The sequence below is a fragment of the Phacochoerus africanus genome, chromosome 4 (genome assembly GCF_016906955.1).
Source record: "Phacochoerus africanus isolate WHEZ1 chromosome 4, ROS_Pafr_v1, whole genome shotgun sequence".
NCBI lineage: Eukaryota > Metazoa > Chordata > Mammalia > Artiodactyla > Suidae > Phacochoerus > Phacochoerus africanus.
Genome location: NC_062547.1, coordinates 50,937,356 through 50,957,487, shown reverse-complemented (window position 1 = coordinate 50,957,487; position 20,132 = coordinate 50,937,356). Strand labels below are relative to the sequence as shown.

Sequence of the window (20,132 nt, the reverse complement as noted above, 5' to 3'; positions counted from 1 at the left end):
ATATTTCAGAAAATAATTTGCCATAATCTAGTAGAGTTGAAGTTTCACATACTCTTGACTTAGCAATTCCATTCCTGTTGTATTTATTCAAGAGAAATTCTTACACAAGTTCATCAGTGTATAAGAATGGTCATTACAACACTGTTTTCAGTTACAACACTGTTTTCATTGCTGGGGCAATGAAACTGTCCAAATATCCTTCAACAGTAGAATGGACTCATATAGCAGTGAATAAATAAACCATTAACGATACACATCAACATGCGTGATAATTATACGCAGTTGCTCAATACACACTTACTGTATCAAAGACAAAACGGGATGATTCCAATTACATGAAGTTCAAAACAGGCAAAACTAAACAGAATGAGAGTTTAAGAGTATACACATGGGGTAAAATCCTGAGGAAAAGCTAAGGAATAACATCAACTTCAGGAGAGTAGCTCCAATAGAGAGGAAGAGTGGGAGCAGTTGCATGCAACTCTCAAGGGTTTTAATGTTAATGTTCTATTTCTTAAAATAGATGTGTGTGTTATTATCATTCTTTAAACCATATCTATGTCATGTTTACCATATATTTCACAAATAGAATTTCATGAGTCACACACACAATGAATATCTGAAAACAAGGGTCAAGTTGAGATGCACAATGAGTCATGACTCTCAAGGTTTACATTAGTATGTAAGTGTTTCAATAACATACACTAGCATTACATGTACAGCTCATATTTCTGCCTTGGCAAAATTACAAACTACTATTTATCATAGATTGTTCTCAAGCAATCAATGTATAGAATATCAAACCTGAGATTATCAGCAATCTGTTAAATTCCCATTAAATGTCCCTTAGATATGCATAGTAAACACACAATGAAATCTGATATAACTAGGTAAGATGATATATTTTAAATTCCACCTGTAAAAATAATTATTTTATTGCTCAGAATCTTCAAAAATTACTGTTGGTCTTTCTACACATTTAGATAGATGTGACTGAGATAAGTAAAATACAATAAACTTGCAGAAAATGAAGAATGTTACTTAAAGATTTTCCTGACCTATACCAAAAGTTGTTTCAGGAAAAAAGCAACCAAAAGATACCAATCTGGACTTAGTTCTATGGTCTGATTAGATTCAAAAGCACTAATAAGTGTTGGTTGTGTGGATGATGAAAAGGCAGAAGATTTTTAGGGTAGTGAAAACACTCTAAATTATACCATAACAATGGATACATCTCATCATACACTGTCCAAACCCCATGAATGTATAGCACCAAGAGTGAACCATAATGAAAACTATAGGCTTTAGGTGATTATGATGGATCAATGTAGGTTTATTAATTGTAACAAATATACCACTTTGGTGGCAAATGCTGATAATGGGGGAGGCCATGCACACTCAGGAGTGAGGGATATACGGAAAACCTCTATATCTTTCTCTCAATTTTGCTGTGAACTTAAAACTGTTCTTTAAAAAAAAGTCTTAATAAAAATAATTGTTAAAAAGAAAAAGCATTAATAAACCTTTTGCCAGTGGTTAATGAGGAACAGGTAGTCAGTCCGTGGCACTCAATAACAAAATGGTTACGTAAATTAACACTTAGAGACAACTGTAATCAAGCTCCTATGGATAATCAAAATTGTTGCCATAATTCAAATAAGGGGAACAATAAGGCTAGTCAGTTGTATAAAAGCACTAGAGAATTTGGAGGAAATCAGAATAAGCTCAGGGCGCTAAATTTCTGTCACAAGGTTCAGGTAAGGGGCCAGAAAGTTTCTACGACTTCTCTAAAAGACTAATCAAGGAAGATCCTGCAGCTGCAGGGTTGAGATGAATAACTATCATAACAAAGTCTAATCCTGCAAGTGACTGATATATAATACAAACTGAGGTCACAACCTCACAGGGTCCCAAGTTATATGAGGGTACTGGCCAGCAAGAGTGTGGTGACTTTGTACCATGTCCGCTTAGGTAAGCTAGAACTACAGTCCCCAGAATTCCCTTCGCTGTACAGTTCTGAATCAAGAGTTGCTAGAGATCTGGAAGGTAGACATGAAGCAGCACCCATCCTTATGTTAAGAAGTCAGTGTAGGGTTAGGGGCTGTGTGCACTGATCTTGTCAGTCAGGCCTGCAGCTCCTCTACTCCTGCTCCATTTTTTCTTTCAGCTTCTTTGATTTCTGAGCTAGTACGTGTACAGTTCTGTGATGAAGAGAACTGACTTCTACTAAAAGTAAACTGCATCATCAAAGTCAAAGGCAGTGAGAGATACAGAGGGTTCCAATTTGTATTTGTTTTCTCCCTCTTCAAAAACAGGAAAGTATATGGATGGACTAAATAAATCTACAAATATAAACTAATTAAAATCCCATATTTTAATTCATCTATCAGTCAAGGATAAACATGAACACTGTGGTTTATTATACAGGATTACAAATAATTCCTTAAATATTGTTGCTATTAATTCCTTTAATACATGTTGCTATGTATACCTTCAGCACATTAAAAAAAACCTGCTAATTACTACTCCTTGGTGTACACACGCCAGATTTTATCTAGCTACTATTCCAGTGACAAACATTCAGAATGCCCCAATCTCCTGCTATCATGAGTGAGTAACCAGGTACAAGTCCTTCAATGGCCTTATATAATATCTTTTTCTCTTCCTTTCTCCCTCTCTAAAAGCTCTATTCTATTTATTGGTTTATTAGTCTGGTTGTGTTCTAATACAATACTGGTTTTACTGCTAGGATTTCAAAGTATGTTTTGATATCTGAAAGAGAAAAGTCCCCTCTTCTTTATTCTTCAAGCTTTTCTATATAAATTTTATTTTTTACTTTTATTTTTTGTCTGCACCCATGGCATGTGGAGTCACTGCAGTGACAATGCCAGATCCTTAACTGCTGCACCACAAGGGAACTCCCAAGGTCAGTCTCCCAAGGCAATAGAAATAAAACAAAAATAAACCAATGGGACCGAATCAAACCGACAAGCTTTTGCACAGCAAAGGAAACCATAAAAAATAAACAAACAAAAACACAGCCTACAGAATGGGAGAAAACAGTTTTAAATGATGCAACCAACAAGGGCTTAATCTCTAAAATATACAATTTATATACCTCAACAGCAAAAAACTAACAACCCAAATGAAAAATGGGCAGAAGACCTGAATAGACACTTCTCCAAGGAAGACATATAGATGGTCAACAGTCACATGAAAAAAATGCTCAACATCACTAATTATTAGAGAAATGCAAATCAAAACTACAATGAGGTACCACCTCACACAGTCAGAATGGCCATCATTAACAAGTCAACAGATAACATATGCTGGAGAGGGTGTGGAGAAAAGGGTACCCTCCTACACTGTTGGTGGGAATGTAAACTGGTACAACCACTTTGGAAAACAGTGTGGAGATACCTCAGAAAACTAAATATAGAACCACCATATGACCTAGCAAGCCCACTCCTGGGCATATACCCAGATGAGGCTTTAATTCAAAAGGATACACATACCCCAATTTTCACAGCGGCACTATTAACAATAGCCAAGACATGGAAGCAATTTAAGTGTCCATCAACAAATGAATGGAAAGACACACACACACACACACACACACACACACACACAGGAATATTACTCAGTCCTTACAAAGAATGAAGTGTTGATTAATATATTCTTAATATATTAGTTGGTTCTGGGCTGCTACAACAAAATATCATAGGTGATTTATAAACAATAGAAATTTATGTTTCACAGTTTGGGAGGTTGGAACGCAGAGGTCAGAGGGCCTGCATGGTCAGCTGAGGGCCCTCTTCAGGTTTTCAGATTTCTTATTATATCTTTACATGATAGAAAGGGCTACAGTGCTCTGTTGGCTCTCTTTTGCTTTTGCTTTGCTTTTTAGGGCCGCACCTGTGGCATATGGAGGTTCCCAGGCTAGGGGTCAAATGGGAGCTACAGCTGCCGGCCTATCCCACAGCCACAGTAACGTGGGATCTGAGCTGTATCTTCGACCTATACCACAGCTCACGGCAATGTGGGATCGTTAACCCACTAAGCAAGCTGGGGGACGAACCCACATCCTCATGTTTCCTAGTCGGATTTGTTTCCACGGCGCCACGACAGGAACTCCAGCTCTCTTTTATAAAGCCATTAATCTCACTCATAATGGCTCCGACTTCCTGACTTAATCCCCTCCCAGAAGACCTATCTCCTAGTACCATCACCTTGGGTACTTTTTTTTTTTTTTTTTTTGACTTTTTGCCTTTTCTGGGGCCGCTCCTGAGACATATGGAGGTTCCCAGGCTAGGGGTCTAATCGGAGCTGTAGTTGCGGGCCTACATCAGAGCCACAGCAACACGGGATCCAAGCAGAGTCTGCGACCTACACCACAGCTCATGGCAACGCCAGATCCTTAACCCACTGAGCAAGGTCAGGGATCGAACCCGAAACCTCACGGTTGCTAGTCCAATTCGTTAACCACTGAGCCACGACGGGAACTCCCCAACTTGGGGAGTTACAACATGTGAAATCTGGTAGGACACATTCAGAACACAACACACAACAAAATTTTCCAATTTGCTACCTCTTAAATAGGAACCGGTCATCAGCAGTGCCTGAGTGTCCTTAAAAACTTCTAGATTGTTAACTCAATCTGGTGTGGAAAGTCTGAGGTTCCAGTAGATAAACCACTCTTCTCATACTTTTAAACCTCTATCTGGTTTTCGATGTTATTTAGAGCCCTTAGCCTTTGAAGCCCAATATAAGAATTTATCTAGTAACCAAAGAAATTTTACAAAAAACACTTTGTTGATGACAAGAATTTTCAGTCTTGACAAAATCTTAAGATTGCCTTTGAAGCCTCTCCTATTTAATACGGCAGGACTCTTGGTTGCTTTTAGAGATACTGATCACTGTCAGTTGAAGTCAAACTAAGCCCACTACACAGTAGCTTGCTTGCTTGCTTGCTTGCTTGCTTGCTTTATTTACTTAGCAAGACTTTCTCAATGAAGACAAGGGCACTCATTTATATTCTGGAAAAAGCTCCTTATCTTGCCACAGACTAAAACATTGAACAGTACTGTGTTAAACTATCTCATTATATCCTCCATGTCTGGTAACTTCTCCTCCACTGTTTCCATTTCCTTGTCTCTCTCTGCTCCACCATGCTTCCAATTCACTCTATTTCTCTCTCATTGCATCTAGTCTGATATTTAACCCATCCAATGAGCTTTTTGTAATTACGTATTTATTTTATGAAATAACTTCAAACATATTTCAAAGCTGAAAAAATTTTACACTGAAAACCTGTTTACTTACCACCTAGGTTGTATCATTAACATTTTAGCATTCTTGTTTTATCATTTAGCTATCCATCTATCCATTAACCCTTCTTGTTTTTAGTGCACTTCAAGGTTGCAGATATCAGTTATACTTCAACCTAAGTACTTTAGCATGCAAATCATTAAATATTTGTTTATAGGTTTTTTCTTTTGCTGTACAATTTACATACAACAAAATACACTAACCTTAAATGTACATTCACTGAGTTTTGACAAATATGTCATTCTGTTTTTGAGATTTATCCATGTAGCTGCACATATCATTAGTTTGCTCTTTTTAATCACTGATTAGTATTATATTACATGGATATATGATAGTTTAAAAAATCTATTCTCTGATTGATAGACACCTGGGCTGATTACAGTTTTAGGCTATTATGAATAAAGCTCCTATGAATAACTTTTGTATGTCTTTTTGCAGTTATACATTTTCTTTATTTTTAGGAAAGACCCGGGAGTGAAATTGTTGGGTTATAAGATAGTTATATATGGAGTTCCCTGGTGGCCTAGCAAGTTAAGGACTTGGCACACTGTCACCACTGTGGCAGAGGTTTGATCCCTAGCCTGGGAACTTCTGCATTCAGTAGGCATAGCAAACAAACAAACAAACAATAAAACAAAACAAAACAAAAACCATTAAAACACAGGTATATGCTTAGTTTAATAAAAATATCCCGGACTTTTTTTCTAAAGTGATTGTACCAGTTTACATTCTCAACAATAAAATGTGAGAATTCCAAGTACTTTACAATCCTGCCAATATTTGGTATCACAGTCTTTCTAATTTTAGCCATTACTGTTGGTTATATAGTAGTATCTCATAATTGTTTTAATTTGAATTTCACCAATGACTGATACTAAGCACTATGTTTTTATTGACAAATCACTTATTTTGTGAAGTGTCTGTTTAAACTGTCCATTTTCAAACTGTCCATTAAAAAAAAAAAACCAATTTTTGAAAACGGACAGTTTGAACAGTTTGTTTGCTTTTTCTTATTAAGCTGTAGGAGTTCTTTATATAAACACAACATCAGTTCTTTGTCACATATATATTTTGTGAATATGTTTTCCTATTCTTGACTATTCATTTTTTTAATGATGTCTTGTGATAATAATGAGTTTTAATTTTGGTGAAGTAGAATGAATATTTTTTTTCTTTTTTTGGTTATCACTTTTTGAGACCTAAGAAACTGTTGCCCAAGTCATGAAACTATTCCGTTTTCCCCAAAAAGCTTTATGGTTTTACATTTTATTTTTATGTTATGCTCTACCTCAAGTTAATCCTTGTGTTTGATGTGACATAGAGGTTGAGATTCACTTTTTTCTATATGGATATTCAGTTATTTCAGTGCTCTTCATGGGAAAAAAACTTTCCTTTCCCTGTTGAACTGCTTTGGTGCCTATATCAAAAATTCCATAAACATGAATCTATTTCTGGGTGCTCTTTTTCACTCATGTATTTGATACTATGTCAGCGTCACCATCTTGATTACTATGGGTTGACAGTAAGTCTTGAAATCAGGTACTATAAGTCCTCCAGTTTTGTTCTTTTTCAAGACTGCTTTGGCTATTTTAAGTCCTCTGCATTTCCACTTTTATTTTGTTTTAGTTTATTTATTTGGTCTTTTTAGGGCCACACCCACGGCATATGGAAATTCCCAGGCTAGGGGTCAAATCAGAGCTACAGCTGCTGGCCTACACCACAGCCACAGCAACGCAGGATCAGAGCTGGGTGTGTGACCTATACCACAACTCACAGCAACATTGGGATCCTTAACCCACTGAGCTAGGCCAGGGATCAAACCCATGTCCTCATGGATACTAGTAGGGTTCATTACTGCTGAGTCACAACAGGAATTCCTCCGCATAAATTTTAGAATCATCCTGTCAATTTCTAGAAAAAAGTGTGCTGCAATTTTTATTGGGATTATACTCAACCTACAGACTGATGTGTGGAAAACTGACATCTTAAAAATATTGTGTTTCCCTTCAGGTTTTTACTTGACTGTTTATATAATCTAAACTTAAATAGACATTTTTGTTAGGTTCTTGTTTATTTTGTATTCAATCTTTTGTTTAAATATTTTATTACATATTCAAATTGGATAATTCCAATATATAAAGCTTTTGGAGGGGGAGGTCTCATCTGTTGTTGGTTGTTTCTGTTCACACTATTTCATGCTGGCTAATTTCTTTGCTTTTTTTTTTTTTTTTTTTTTTGCCCATGCTTCCAGCATAGAGAACTTCCTGAGTGAGGGGATCGAACCTGTCCTATAGCAGTGGCCTGAACCACAGCAGTAACAACACTAGATAATTAACCCACTGAGCCATCAGGAAATTCTGGTATTTGGTCATTTTAAAATTATGACTGTATATCTGATTGAATTTTATTGGTGCGAATCCTAACTACATAAATTGGGGCTGCATTATTCTAGGAAGGATTTACAATTGCTTCTTCTGGAGGCAAGGGTGAGGGGCATGCCACTGAATAGGGATATTATTCCTCTTCGTGTTCTACTGTGATGTAAAAACTCTCAGGTTCAATCAGGCTCCTTAAAAGAAGCCAAGGCTTAACTGTGCTCACAAATCTGGTTTCGTCAACTGCTAATTGCTCCGAATTTGGTTTTTCCTATTTGTTCTTTTCTTGAGAGTAGAGAAGGGGGTCTGTTAGAGATTTCCTTTTCTTTGGGGGGAAAACAATATATCAAAATCATTAGGAGTTTTGGGAGCAATTTTCTATGATCTATTTCTTCATTAGTGAGAAGACCCCTCAGAGCATGTAGTCTATTATAACTCTGGATAAGAAGAACTTCACTGAGTTTTTAAATTATAATTTATTGTTAGAAGATATTAACTAAGATCCTGGCACATAAAAATCATAATCTGATAAACTAAAAAAAATTTAGGCCATGATATTTTGGAAGAGACTTATAATAAACTCAGTTATAAAAAATACTATAATAGGGAGTTCCCATAGTGGCACAGCAGAAACGAATCCAACTAGGAACCATGAGGTTGTGGGTTCTCTCCCTGGCCTCGCTCAGTGGGTTAAGGATCCAGCACTGCCTTGAGCTGCGGTGTAGGTGACAGACACGGCTCGGATCTGGCGTTGCTGTGGCTGTGGTGTAGGCTGGCAGCTGTAGCTCCAATTAGACCCTAGCCTGGGAACCTCCACATGCCTCAGGTACGGCTCTAAAAAGACAAAAAATAAAATAAATAAATAAAAAATACTAAAATATGATCAGTTACTGGGGATGAGAAGATACATAGGTATAATCTATAACTTCTATAAACTAGTCCTTTAAGAATTTATTTTGGCACTGAAAGAACCTGATAAACAAAATAACCCCTTGGCAGCACTCATGTTCCATTTAATTTTCCCTTGAGGACAGGAAAGATGGAATAACTTGAAGATCACAAAAAGCAAAATTACTAGGTTTTGAATCACTACCTAAAAATTAGTTCATTTAATGTTTCTATCTTAAAACACCAACACAGATGTTTGGCCTCTCTGCCTTGAAACTCTATGCTTTTGTAAAAAATGTTCAGAATGTCACATTAAATTCTCACAAGCAACATTGTTGCAATAAGAATATAAATACTAATAAATCCCAAGTTGGTAATAAATAACCCATTAAAACAGAAGTATCTCACGTGAACCCATTTATAACTGAAAAGAGTATCTATATAATGTTAAACAACAGCATATGCTGGAATGAAGACAGGATCTATTTTTATGTATTTATGAAGTACTGAATTATAAAATATGAAGTGCTCATCAATGCAGGTGTATTTGGAAGCAGTAAAAAGAATCCATGCTTTCCCCTTACCCCCAAATATGATTATTCAAATGAAAAAGAAAAGTATGTGTGGTCTAAAGGTACCTAGCTATTCCATAAGTAATTACTCATCAGCATATGCTAAAATTAAATTTAGAGAAAGCTTTGTAACTTAGTTCTTCAGTTAATAATAGCACAGAAAGTACAAACTGAAAAAAAGCTTCCTAAAAACAGTTTTTGTAGTTTTATCACCAGTTACAGGGAACTAGGAAATTACCTAACTTTAGGGCTTCTGAGAACCTTGATCTATTAATTAAATTCCTTTATTCTCTATGATAGTACCCAAGTATTGTAACAAAGTAACAAAAGTAGCAAAAGACATATGACCTTTTTTAGGGCAAATTTACCATGTTGTATTCTTCTCATAAAGGTTCAATAATTTCCTTCCTATAAAAATCAGAATCTTTTAAATTATAAAATAGGCTTATGTTTTGCATAATTTAATTACACATGTGTGTATATGTGTGTGTGTGTTTCAACCAGTGAAAAGTTTAAATGTAAGTCAAAATTCTTCTAATCTTATATGCTAAAGATAACCATATTAAGGATTTAGTGTAATATCCTTCCAGATTTTTACTATGCTATACATACATACATGTAATTTTAGGTCAAAAATAGAATTATATCTACTTCAGGTAACTTCCTTTTTGCCCACCTAGAAATATATAACAGATGTTTTTTTCATATGAGTACACAGATATACCTCTTTCTATTTAGTAGCTGAGTAGTATTCTAAAGAAGAATTGTACCATAATTATTCAATATCCAAATTTAAACATTTAGATTGCTTTCAATTTCTGCTAATACAAACTGCTAATAGTTAGTCTCTTATGCCCTAAAGTAAGAAAGTACTTCCAGTAAAGGTGACTCATCTCCTATTTTGTCAATTTGTTTAAACAAACTACCAGGTGCTTGTTACAAGGTGACATTTTTGATGCTAGATTATAAATTAGAATTTCTGAGAAAGGTAACCTTTGAAATGAGCTTGGAAAGATAAATATGCCCTGCAAAAAAATCTAACAGCAGCATCCTAAGACATCGATGTGTATTAAGTTAGAAGATTATAAACAGTAATGATACCATTAACACCCATACATGCAGTTTAAGAAATAGAGGATTACCACTACCTTGGAAGATCTCTATGTTCACATCCTTCCTCTTTACTTCCCAAAGGTAATTTTGTTCAGTATTTTATTACCACTTGATTTTCTCCCCCCACCCCCCAGATTCATTAGGGTATAATTGATGGATGAAACGGTAGTATATAATGTGATGATTTAATATATGTATACAATGCTTTTCTATTCTTTCGAGTTTTACTGTATGTGTTCTATCCCTAACTTAAATATCTCTAAATAACATATTACATGCTTTGAATTTTATATGAATGAAAGTATATTGTAATTGAAATGTCTTTTTTTTTAAATAAAAGTTTCTTAAGACTCATCCACATTGTTCTTTATAGCTGTAATTCATTCATCATCTCTGCTAACTAATACGGGGTTTTTTTTTGTTTGTTTGCTTGTTTGTTGCTTGTCAGACCCACACCTGAGACATATGCAAGTTCCCAGGCTAGGGGTCAAATCGGAGCTGCAGCTGCTGGCCTATACCACAGCCACAGCAATGCAGGAGCTGAGCCACAGGTGACAGAAATGCCGGATCTCTAACCCACTAAGCAAGGCCAGGGACTGAACCCACATCCTCATGGTTAGTACTTGGGCTTGTAACCCTCTGAACCACAGCAGGAACTCCTCTGCTAAATAATATTGTAACATAAGAAAACAGCATCATTTATTTATACATTCTACTGCTGGTCAGCATATGAGTTGTTTCCAGTTTTCTGCTATTTCAAACAATGTTCCTGTGAATATTTTTGTGCATATCTTTTGCGGTATGTGGGTAAAACCTCCTTTAAGAGTGGAATCACAGGGTCATTGGATACTTTCATATTCAGCTGTATAGGAAAATCTTATTTCTTGTTATATCTTACTAAATTTTCTAAAGGTATTACACCATTTTATATTCTAATAAGTGGAGTTAACATGTTCTTTTTGTTCCATAACTTCACCAATACTTAATATTATCCGGTTTCAAAAATTATTACAAAATAGTGAGAGTAAAATGCTATGTCATTGTGGCTTTAATTTACATTTCTCCAATTATTGACATAGATCATCTCTTTAAAAAACGTTATCTTTTACATACACTAATTATTCAAGTGGATTTCCTCTACTCAGAGATATTTTAAGTCTCTTGCCTATTTAAAATTTGGGTTGTCGTTTTCTTATTGACTTGTAGTTTTTATAATCTAAGTACTAATCCACTGGCAGTCATATGCTTTGCAAACATCTCTCACTCTGAAGTTCACAGTTTCACTCTCTTTATGGTATTTTTTTGATGAACAGAAGTTCTAATTCTAATGTAGCAGAGTTTAGCAATCTTTTCTTTTTAACTGAGGTAAAACTGATGGTCTATAACCATCTTTTAAGACTGGCACTATTTGTACCTTGTGAAAGAAATCTTTCTTTACCCCAAAGTCATAAGGATATTTCCTTTATGCTGTTGGAAAAACTGTATAGGTTGGCTTTTCATATTTAAGCATTTAATCCACATAAAACTGATTTTAGTGTATGGTATGAGGTATCTGTACATTTTTTGTATACACGGTTCATTATGTGTACATGATCTCCCAACCATCCCAGTACTAAGTTACTGAATTTTTTACCTCCTTTGCCACTGATCTGAAACACCAATTTTGTCATAAATCACGTTTCTATACATGTATACATCTGTTTATAAACTCCACATTCTCTTATGTTCAACTTGTTTATGACTGTGCCAACATCCCACTGTCTTAATTACTGTAAACTAATTTAAAAAATTTGTGTTATTGTGTATGTGACCCCCAAATAATTGTAAGATATTTAAAGTGTACACTGAGATGATTTAGGTATACTTTATGAAAAGATTATCACAACTGAGTTAACACCTCACCTTACATATTTCTCTTCTTTTGTAAAACCATTCAAGCTCAGCACTCTTAGCAATATTAGTTATATAATACAGTGTTATCCACTGTAGTCACCATGTTTTACATTAGGTACCCGAGCCTTAGTCATCTTATAGCTAGAAGTTTCTACCTGCTATCAACCTCTCCCTATTTCCTCCACCCCTCAGCCCTTGCAACCATTTTCTACTCTGTTTATAAGAGTTTGGCCTTTTTTGAAAAGGTTCCATATATAATACCATGCAGTATTTATCTTTCTCTGACTGGTTTGTTTCATTTGGCACAATGCCTTCAAGGTTCATCCATGTTGTTGCAAATGGTAGAATTTCCTTCTTTCTCATGGCTGAGTAATATTCCATTGTATTGCATAAATATACCACATCTTCTTTATCCACTCACCCAGTGATGGATGTTTAAGTTGCTTCTGTGTCTTGGCTATTGTGACTAATGCTGCAGTGAACATGGGAATGCAGATATGTCTTCAATATACTGTTTTCATTTCCTTTGGATACATACCCAGAAGTCAGATTGCTGAATCATACGGCAGTTCTATTTTTAATTTTTTGAGGAATCTCCAAACTATTTTTTACAATGCTTACACCAATTTACCTTCCCACTGACAGTGCACAAGGGTTCCTTTTTTTCCACATCCTTGCCAATACTTATTATCTCTTGTCTCTTTGATAACAGCCATTCTAACAGATGTGAGGTGATTTTGATTTGCACTTCTCTGATGGTTAGTGATGTTGAACACATTTTTGTGTACGGTTGGGCAATGTATATGTCTTCTTTTAAACTAATTTTTGATATGTGACAAGGCCAAATCTCATGCTTTTTTTTTTTTTTAGGCGTGTGTTGGTAAGTCTCGGACTTTTGCTCTTCCAGTTGGGATTCTGATGGGAATTTCAGCAACTCTATAGATTATTTTTGGAAGAAATGATATCCTTATAATATTGAGTCTTCCAAGCCAAGAACATGGTATATCTTTCCATTTATTGAGGCCTTTTTTCATCTACAAATTTTGTTATTAATTATACACTATAATTCTCACTTTCCAATCTACTAGGATTTTACATGCATTTTACTCAGTTTCTCTGGAACAGACAGTCTTTGAAATCTCAGTTTTTAATCACAACTTTCTGCCTGTACAAAAAATTTAAGAAAGGATTTTTGCATAGCTTATAAAGAATATGATGCCAACATCACAAAGACAGGATGGGGAAATCAAATTGTTTGCTTCTCCTAGTATCTTCATTATTTTGTGGGAAGTTTATCTCTAAGATCATATACATATTTCACAACCAATTGGAAATTTTTTGTGTTTTACCCACACAAAGTACTTACTAAACACTTAATTGAGTAATTCATTTCTCATTTGGATTACTCACCATTCGCTGCCCTCCAATTTAATAGTACAACTGAAAACTGACTGAAAAAGACTGACATGAATACAGGCATTAAGTAATATATAACTGAATGTTTTAAAGATGACTTTTCATTTTCAGAAAGCTTGCTTATATAACTAGTAAAATAACCTAATATTTTAATGAAAAAACAAAGAAAGAATAAAAAAACTCTTAATATTTATGCCAGGCAATACATACCATTTCTGTTAGAAATGGCTCTTTAATCTGTTGGCTGTGGAAGTTTCAAGAACCTGATACATTGGTAATTACTGAATCCTCCAGAAAAAATAAAAATATTCTCAAGTAAGAAAGATAATCTGAAAGAACTAAAAGTTACCTGTAGAGTACAGTTCATCATCCTTACTACGTAGTCAAACTGTTGATGGTCTAATATTGCCCGATTTTGCTGAACATGTAAACCCAGCTCATCAGTGAGACATTGTCTTGCTGCCTTTCCTTTAAGGGCTCTCAATGCAGCAGGAAGGGTCTGAGGACAACAGAGGCAGAAGTGAACAAAAGGCACCACTAGGAAAAAAGTAACTTTCAAGCACACTGAAAACTCATGTGTAGCCTATAAACCACTTAACAGATTTATTAGTAGACAAACTTCTAGAAAAGAGTTGATTAGCAATTAAGGACAATTCTAAATAGATGGTTTATGGTGACTTTTTATTTGTAAGGCAGCATGAAAATAAGTAGGACTAGGTTTATGTGATACATTTAAAAAACATTAAATTTCATTTTAAAAAAGCTCATCAAAACTGTGGTCACCAAAATAACTGTGGCTTCAGATTATGAGTCAAAACCACAGATACTTAGACACACGTTCTTTCAGTAACTGGCCACATCTCCATGGCAAGAATAGAAGGACATTTTTAAATGATAAGAATCATAAGTAATTTTATATTTTTAAACTGATCAGCAACTTAATCACTATTCAGTTTTAATTCATGACCAGAAAATTCTCTAATCTCTTCTCATTTCAAAAGATAATGGGGGGGAGGAACAGAGTAACAAATAGAAGTCTCTAGGTTTATGTATTAAAACCCTTCCACTCATCACCCATAAGAATGCCTCTTCCGGTTCACTTTTAGAGTCTAATTAATTTACTTTACATAAAATAATAATAAGCTTATTTAACTCTGAACCTAAAATGAGAACAAAGGAGCAAATGAGAAGAAAGGAAAGAAGCTTGAGAGTAGGAAGACCTAATATTATTACAACAGGTATAAGAAACAGGGTGTGAAAGCTGAAAGCAAGAGAAGCAAAAGAAAGTCTGTAACACTTCAACCTTAAGAAAAAATAGATACCAAAACCCTCAAAACATAAAGGGTTTGAGGTCATTTATTTAGAGCAAAGATAAAAGCTTTATTTGATATGCTTTCCTCGCCCCCTGTAATAGAGGTTCAGAACTATGAAGAGTCACTAGGGAAAGGTTACATAATGTTTAGTGTGTTTTACTAAAGATAAGAAAATGTGCTTTAACAAGGCACACTTAATTATAGACCACAATTTTTATAATTCACTACTTGTTCTAACTAGATTCTTTGTAAGAAATCAAATTATATTTTAAATGTTAAGTTTCTTAGTAATATGCCAAAATAAGATTTAATGAACAATGCTTAAAAGTTTCAGGGGAAAAAGGGACTCTCATTACCTCTCTGGTTGTCACATTATTAGAATTGGCTAAGATTTTATATCTTCGACACTGTTCATTTAAAATGATGGAAACAATGAAAGGATACTTTATAAGGAAAAGAGATGGAATTAAAGAAGTCAGTTGGCAAGCTAAACATAGAAATCTGAAAGCAACATGAAGAATGCTTACTTGGGAAAGATGGCATTTTATTACCTTTTCAGTCTCCAATGTTTTATTTTCAAATATGAATGAGATGCAGTTTCTAACAACTTCCAATCTCTGTGCACTGTTGAAAACTGTTGTCACCTTATCCATTATTGAAACTAATAAAGGAATATAAGGAAAATACAAATAAATTACACTCCTTTGGCAATTACAAAAGCCTGAGAATATTACTGTTTACAGTTTATATGACTATAACTGTTTACACAACCAACGCTTGACAGTTTTTTTTCCTTGTTACATACACCGAAGGTATTTCATTTCATTACTTTGATTACATTTTTAGGTTGTGAAGTGGCAGGTTATGGCTCATTGAGGATAATTTCAGAGGACACATTCTAATTTTGCATTTAACTCTATTTACATAATTAATTCATATTGGACAGTAAAATATTATTAAGCAAAGATAAACTTTTTCCTACCTTTAATTGTACATAAACAGGTAAGAAATGTTTCAGGTACAGCATCCTGACAAATTTAAGTAAACTAACTCTCATATATAAGAGGACTACTAAGAGAAAAAGAAGTTTATATCACTAACATATGACCAAATCAAAACCACATACCATAAAAAATTAGGTTCTAAAACTCTGATCACTTGTGACAGAGCATGATGGAGGATAATGTGAAAAAAAGGATTTATATATATGTATAACTGGGTCACTTTGCTGTACAGCAGAAATTGACAGAACATTGTAAATCAATCATAATAAAATTTAAAAAAAATAAAAAATGTAAATAAAAACAAATAAATTAAAAATCTTGGGAGACTCACTTTTCACTCTTGTGAATTTAGTACCTGTCACCTTTACAAGGTTGGGTAATTCAAGTCTACCACACAGGCTAAAATTACCTAAAATAAATTTAACTTTTTTTTTGTCATGCCTGTGGCATGCACAAGTTCTTGGGCCAGGGATTGAATCTGTGCCACAGCAGTGATACAAGCCACTGCAGTGAAAACATCAGGTCCTTAATTCACTATGCAACAGAATTCCCAAATTAAACTTATTAAAAGAATATTAGACGGATATAAATGAAAGCAGTATTTGTTAAATAAAAAGTATTATTTCACAAAGAACTACACCATATCATTTGTATAAAAGAGGCAGTATGCATAATTCTAAAGCCTTATATTTTCCGGCCGTTCTTGGAATCTAAAGGAATAATCCTTTCACACACCCCATACCTGATGAGAAAGACCACCATTTCTTACTCTTCGCATTCCTTCCATCAACACAAAACTTTATATTCCTCAAATAATTGTTTAAATGTTTAGAATTTTAGAAATACTTATAAGCTCACAAAAAGTTTCAAGTTAATACAGAGAAGATCCATACACTCACCACTCAGCTTCCCCCAAGTGATATCTTACATAACCATAGCGCTTTGTCAGAATCAGGAAAATAATCTTTTTTTTTTTATCAGTTTTCTTGAAACGATTTTAAATCATGTAACATTAACATTAAATGGCCACGATGGTTAGATTATTTCACGACTGAAATTCTGATTTTTTTTTTTTTTGGTCTTTTTAGGGCTGAAACTGTAGCATATGCAGGTTCCCAGGCTGGAGGTCCAATCGGAGCTACAGCTACTGGCCTACACCACAGTGACAGCAAAGCTGGATCAGAACCGCGTCTGCAACCTACACCAAAGGTCATGGCAACAAGGTATCCTCACCCACCAAGCAAGGCCAGGGATCGAAAACATTTCTTCATGGATACTAGTCAGGTTCCGTTAACCACTGAGCCACGAGGGGATCTCCGAAATTCTCATTCTTAATTTTGGGCCCTGTGGCTTCCCACACTTGCAGGTCAATGGCATAAACTGAAATTGAAATCGATCTATATTGACAGTAAAAAACTTCTTAGAGTCTCCAAATTAGACCACATTCTTTAACCTGTCTGTAAACTTTTAATTCTAAAATCTCTCATGCAGTATTTTAAATTTTCTTTAGGATAAGCCATTACAAAACCCACATTTTCTTAAAATGAGTCTGTTTACCATCTAGGACTTATAACTTTCCTTTAGAGGCTATGACTTAGTTAATTCACAGAAGAAAGTTCTTCGCTTAGAGGTACTGATATTTCAGGGATTGGCCCAATCCCCAGTTGTGGCATTCTAATACTAGCTTTCCAACACTCGAGACAACTCTGGTTTATGGGTACTTGACTTCCCAGGGAGGGCTTCCTTCTAAGGCTTTGGCTTGTAAATATTATTCTAACTGTTCACCATTACTCTGGTCCCTCTGATGAAGAGCTGGAAATTAACCTCTCAAAATGTGAATGCCTCCAAAGGTGACATTCCTAATAGCAATTCCATACTCTTATTAATAGGTATCAGGTAAAATAAAACATTCACACCTTTAATTTTTTTATTTTTTGGCTGTGCCTGTGGCATGTTTAAGTTCCTGGGACAGGGCTGGAACCTGCTCCATAGCAGTGACAACGCTGGATCCTTAATCTGCTGAGTCACCAGGGAACTCTGACACCTTTTAATTTTAATACAAGGCATATCCTGATACTGATCAACTCAATTGAACAGAGATCCCGGCGTTCTTCTTTCACTCATTCATTCATTGTTCACTCATACATTCATTCTGGTTTTACAGGAAGGGCATGCAGGGACAAATAGCAAATCATGTGTACCTCTCTCACATACATCAAAAAAGAGAATGTGATGTTGTTACACTGTTGGTGGGAATATCAACTGCTTCATGGCGCCTCCTCAGAAACAAATAAAGGAATCCTGCTGTGGCGCAATAGGATCAGTGGCTTCTGGGGAGCACTGGGATACAGGTTTGATCCCCAGCCTGGTGCAGTGGTTAAGGATCTGGCATTGCCACAGCTACTGCATAGGTTGCAGCCGCAGCTCAGATCTGATCCCTGGCCCAGGAACTCCATATGTTGCAGGGCAGCCAAAAAAAAAAAAATTAAGCTGAAAAAACAAATACAGAGCTGCTATATGATCCAGCAATCCCACTTCTGGGCATCTATCTGGAGGAAACCATAATTTGAAAAGATACATTCAACCCAGTGTTCACTGTAGCACTATTTACAATAACCAAGACATGGAAGCAACCTAAATGTCCACCAACAGAGGAACGAATAATGAAAATGTTATACACACACACACACACACACACACACACACATACACACACACACAATGGAATGTTATTCAGCCACAAAAAAGAATGAAATAATGCCATTTACAGCAACATGGATATTTTCATACTAAGTAAAGTCAGTCAGTGAAAGACAAACATATGACATCACTTATATGTGTAATCTTTCAAAAATGATACAAATGAACTTATTTGCAGAACAGAAAGAGCCTCACAGCCTTTGAAAACAAATTTATGGTTACCAAAGGGGAAAGGTGTGGGGGGTAGAGATAGATTGGGGGTTTGGGATTAGCATATGCACACAGAGGCATATGGAATGATGGGGACCTGCTGTATAGCACAGAGAACTCTACTCAGTATTCTGTGATAATTTATGTGGGGAAAGAATCTGAAAGAGAATGGATGTGTGTACATGTATAACTGAACCACTTCTGTACAGCAGAAATTATCACTTTGTTAATCAACTACACTTCAGTAAAACTTCAAAAAATGAAAAGAAGAAAGTATAAAAAGATAATGTAATGATCGAAAATGAAGAAAGTAGAGATTATACAAAAATAATATTGACTTGGCTACAATTCACATAAATTAAATTTTAAACTTGTAATCTGTTTATGTGGATATTTAAAGAAAGCATTCAACTAGACTGTATTAAGGTTATATGACCAAACCCTTCAAAAAATAATTACCCTAACATGTCTACTTCTCCATTCTCTCTGTGAAAGTACAATCGACACTTCAATAAAAGCTGTTAATACTTAGGGAAATAATTACAAATTAACATTACTAAGTTAATAATAAATGATAATATTAACATAACTATATGACATAAATGTTAATACATGAAATATTAACACTGCTACATAAATATTTAATATATTATTATCCATTAATAATAAAATTACACTCACTTCTAGGTATGATGGACCAGTTTGTAGCAAACTAAAACTCCCACCAGGAACAATTACAAAAGTCAGATACAATGGAAAAGCCATCTATTTAAATATATCAGAGTGCTACAGAAGCACAAGGGTAAGAGGACCTAAAATTCCAGAGAAAGGAAAAGACAGGAGAGGTGAGTTAACAAGCACATCCACATTTTCTCCAAGAGATTTGCCAATATTGGGTACACAGAAGAGGCTGAAAATCTGGGTGTGATTCTGGTACATAGTCAGGTTGACCAGCAAAGTTTCTGATGAAACCTGAATTGACAAAAGTGGATGTATGCTATCATCCCTAGGCAAACCTCTGTAAGAACAACAAAACATAAATAACAATTTATAAGAGGGATGAATTATGGAATAAAAACTTTATTAATCCAAAAGAAGACAAGACAGCAAGGGAAAATGTGAAACAAGAAGATCATATAGAAAAAAAGAATCCAGTAAATTAAAGTCATTACTGTATCAGTAGTTATATTTATATATATGAGCTAAATACAAGTAATATACTAAAAGCCAAACTGGCTTTAAAAAAAAAAAAAAAAAAAGACAAACCCCTACATGCTGCTTACAACAGGCACAAACCCTTAAATATAAGAACCCAGAGTT

General features: G+C 35.0%; 1 protein-coding gene across 2 annotated transcripts in view; it reads right to left on the bottom strand.

Annotated features, from left to right (window-relative positions):
* Positions 1-20,132, bottom strand: part of SBF2 (SET binding factor 2) — a 456,096-nt gene that overhangs the window by 154,944 nt on the left and 281,020 nt on the right. For both annotated transcript variants that reach the window (XM_047776309.1, XM_047776310.1), the window contains exons 15-16: positions 15,450-15,559; positions 13,935-14,084 (exon numbers count right to left, since the gene is read on the bottom strand). In XM_047776309.1, coding sequence (XP_047632265.1) covers positions 13,935-14,084; positions 15,450-15,559 — 260 coding nt within the window. The remainder of the gene's footprint in view (positions 1-13,934; positions 14,085-15,449; positions 15,560-20,132) is intronic.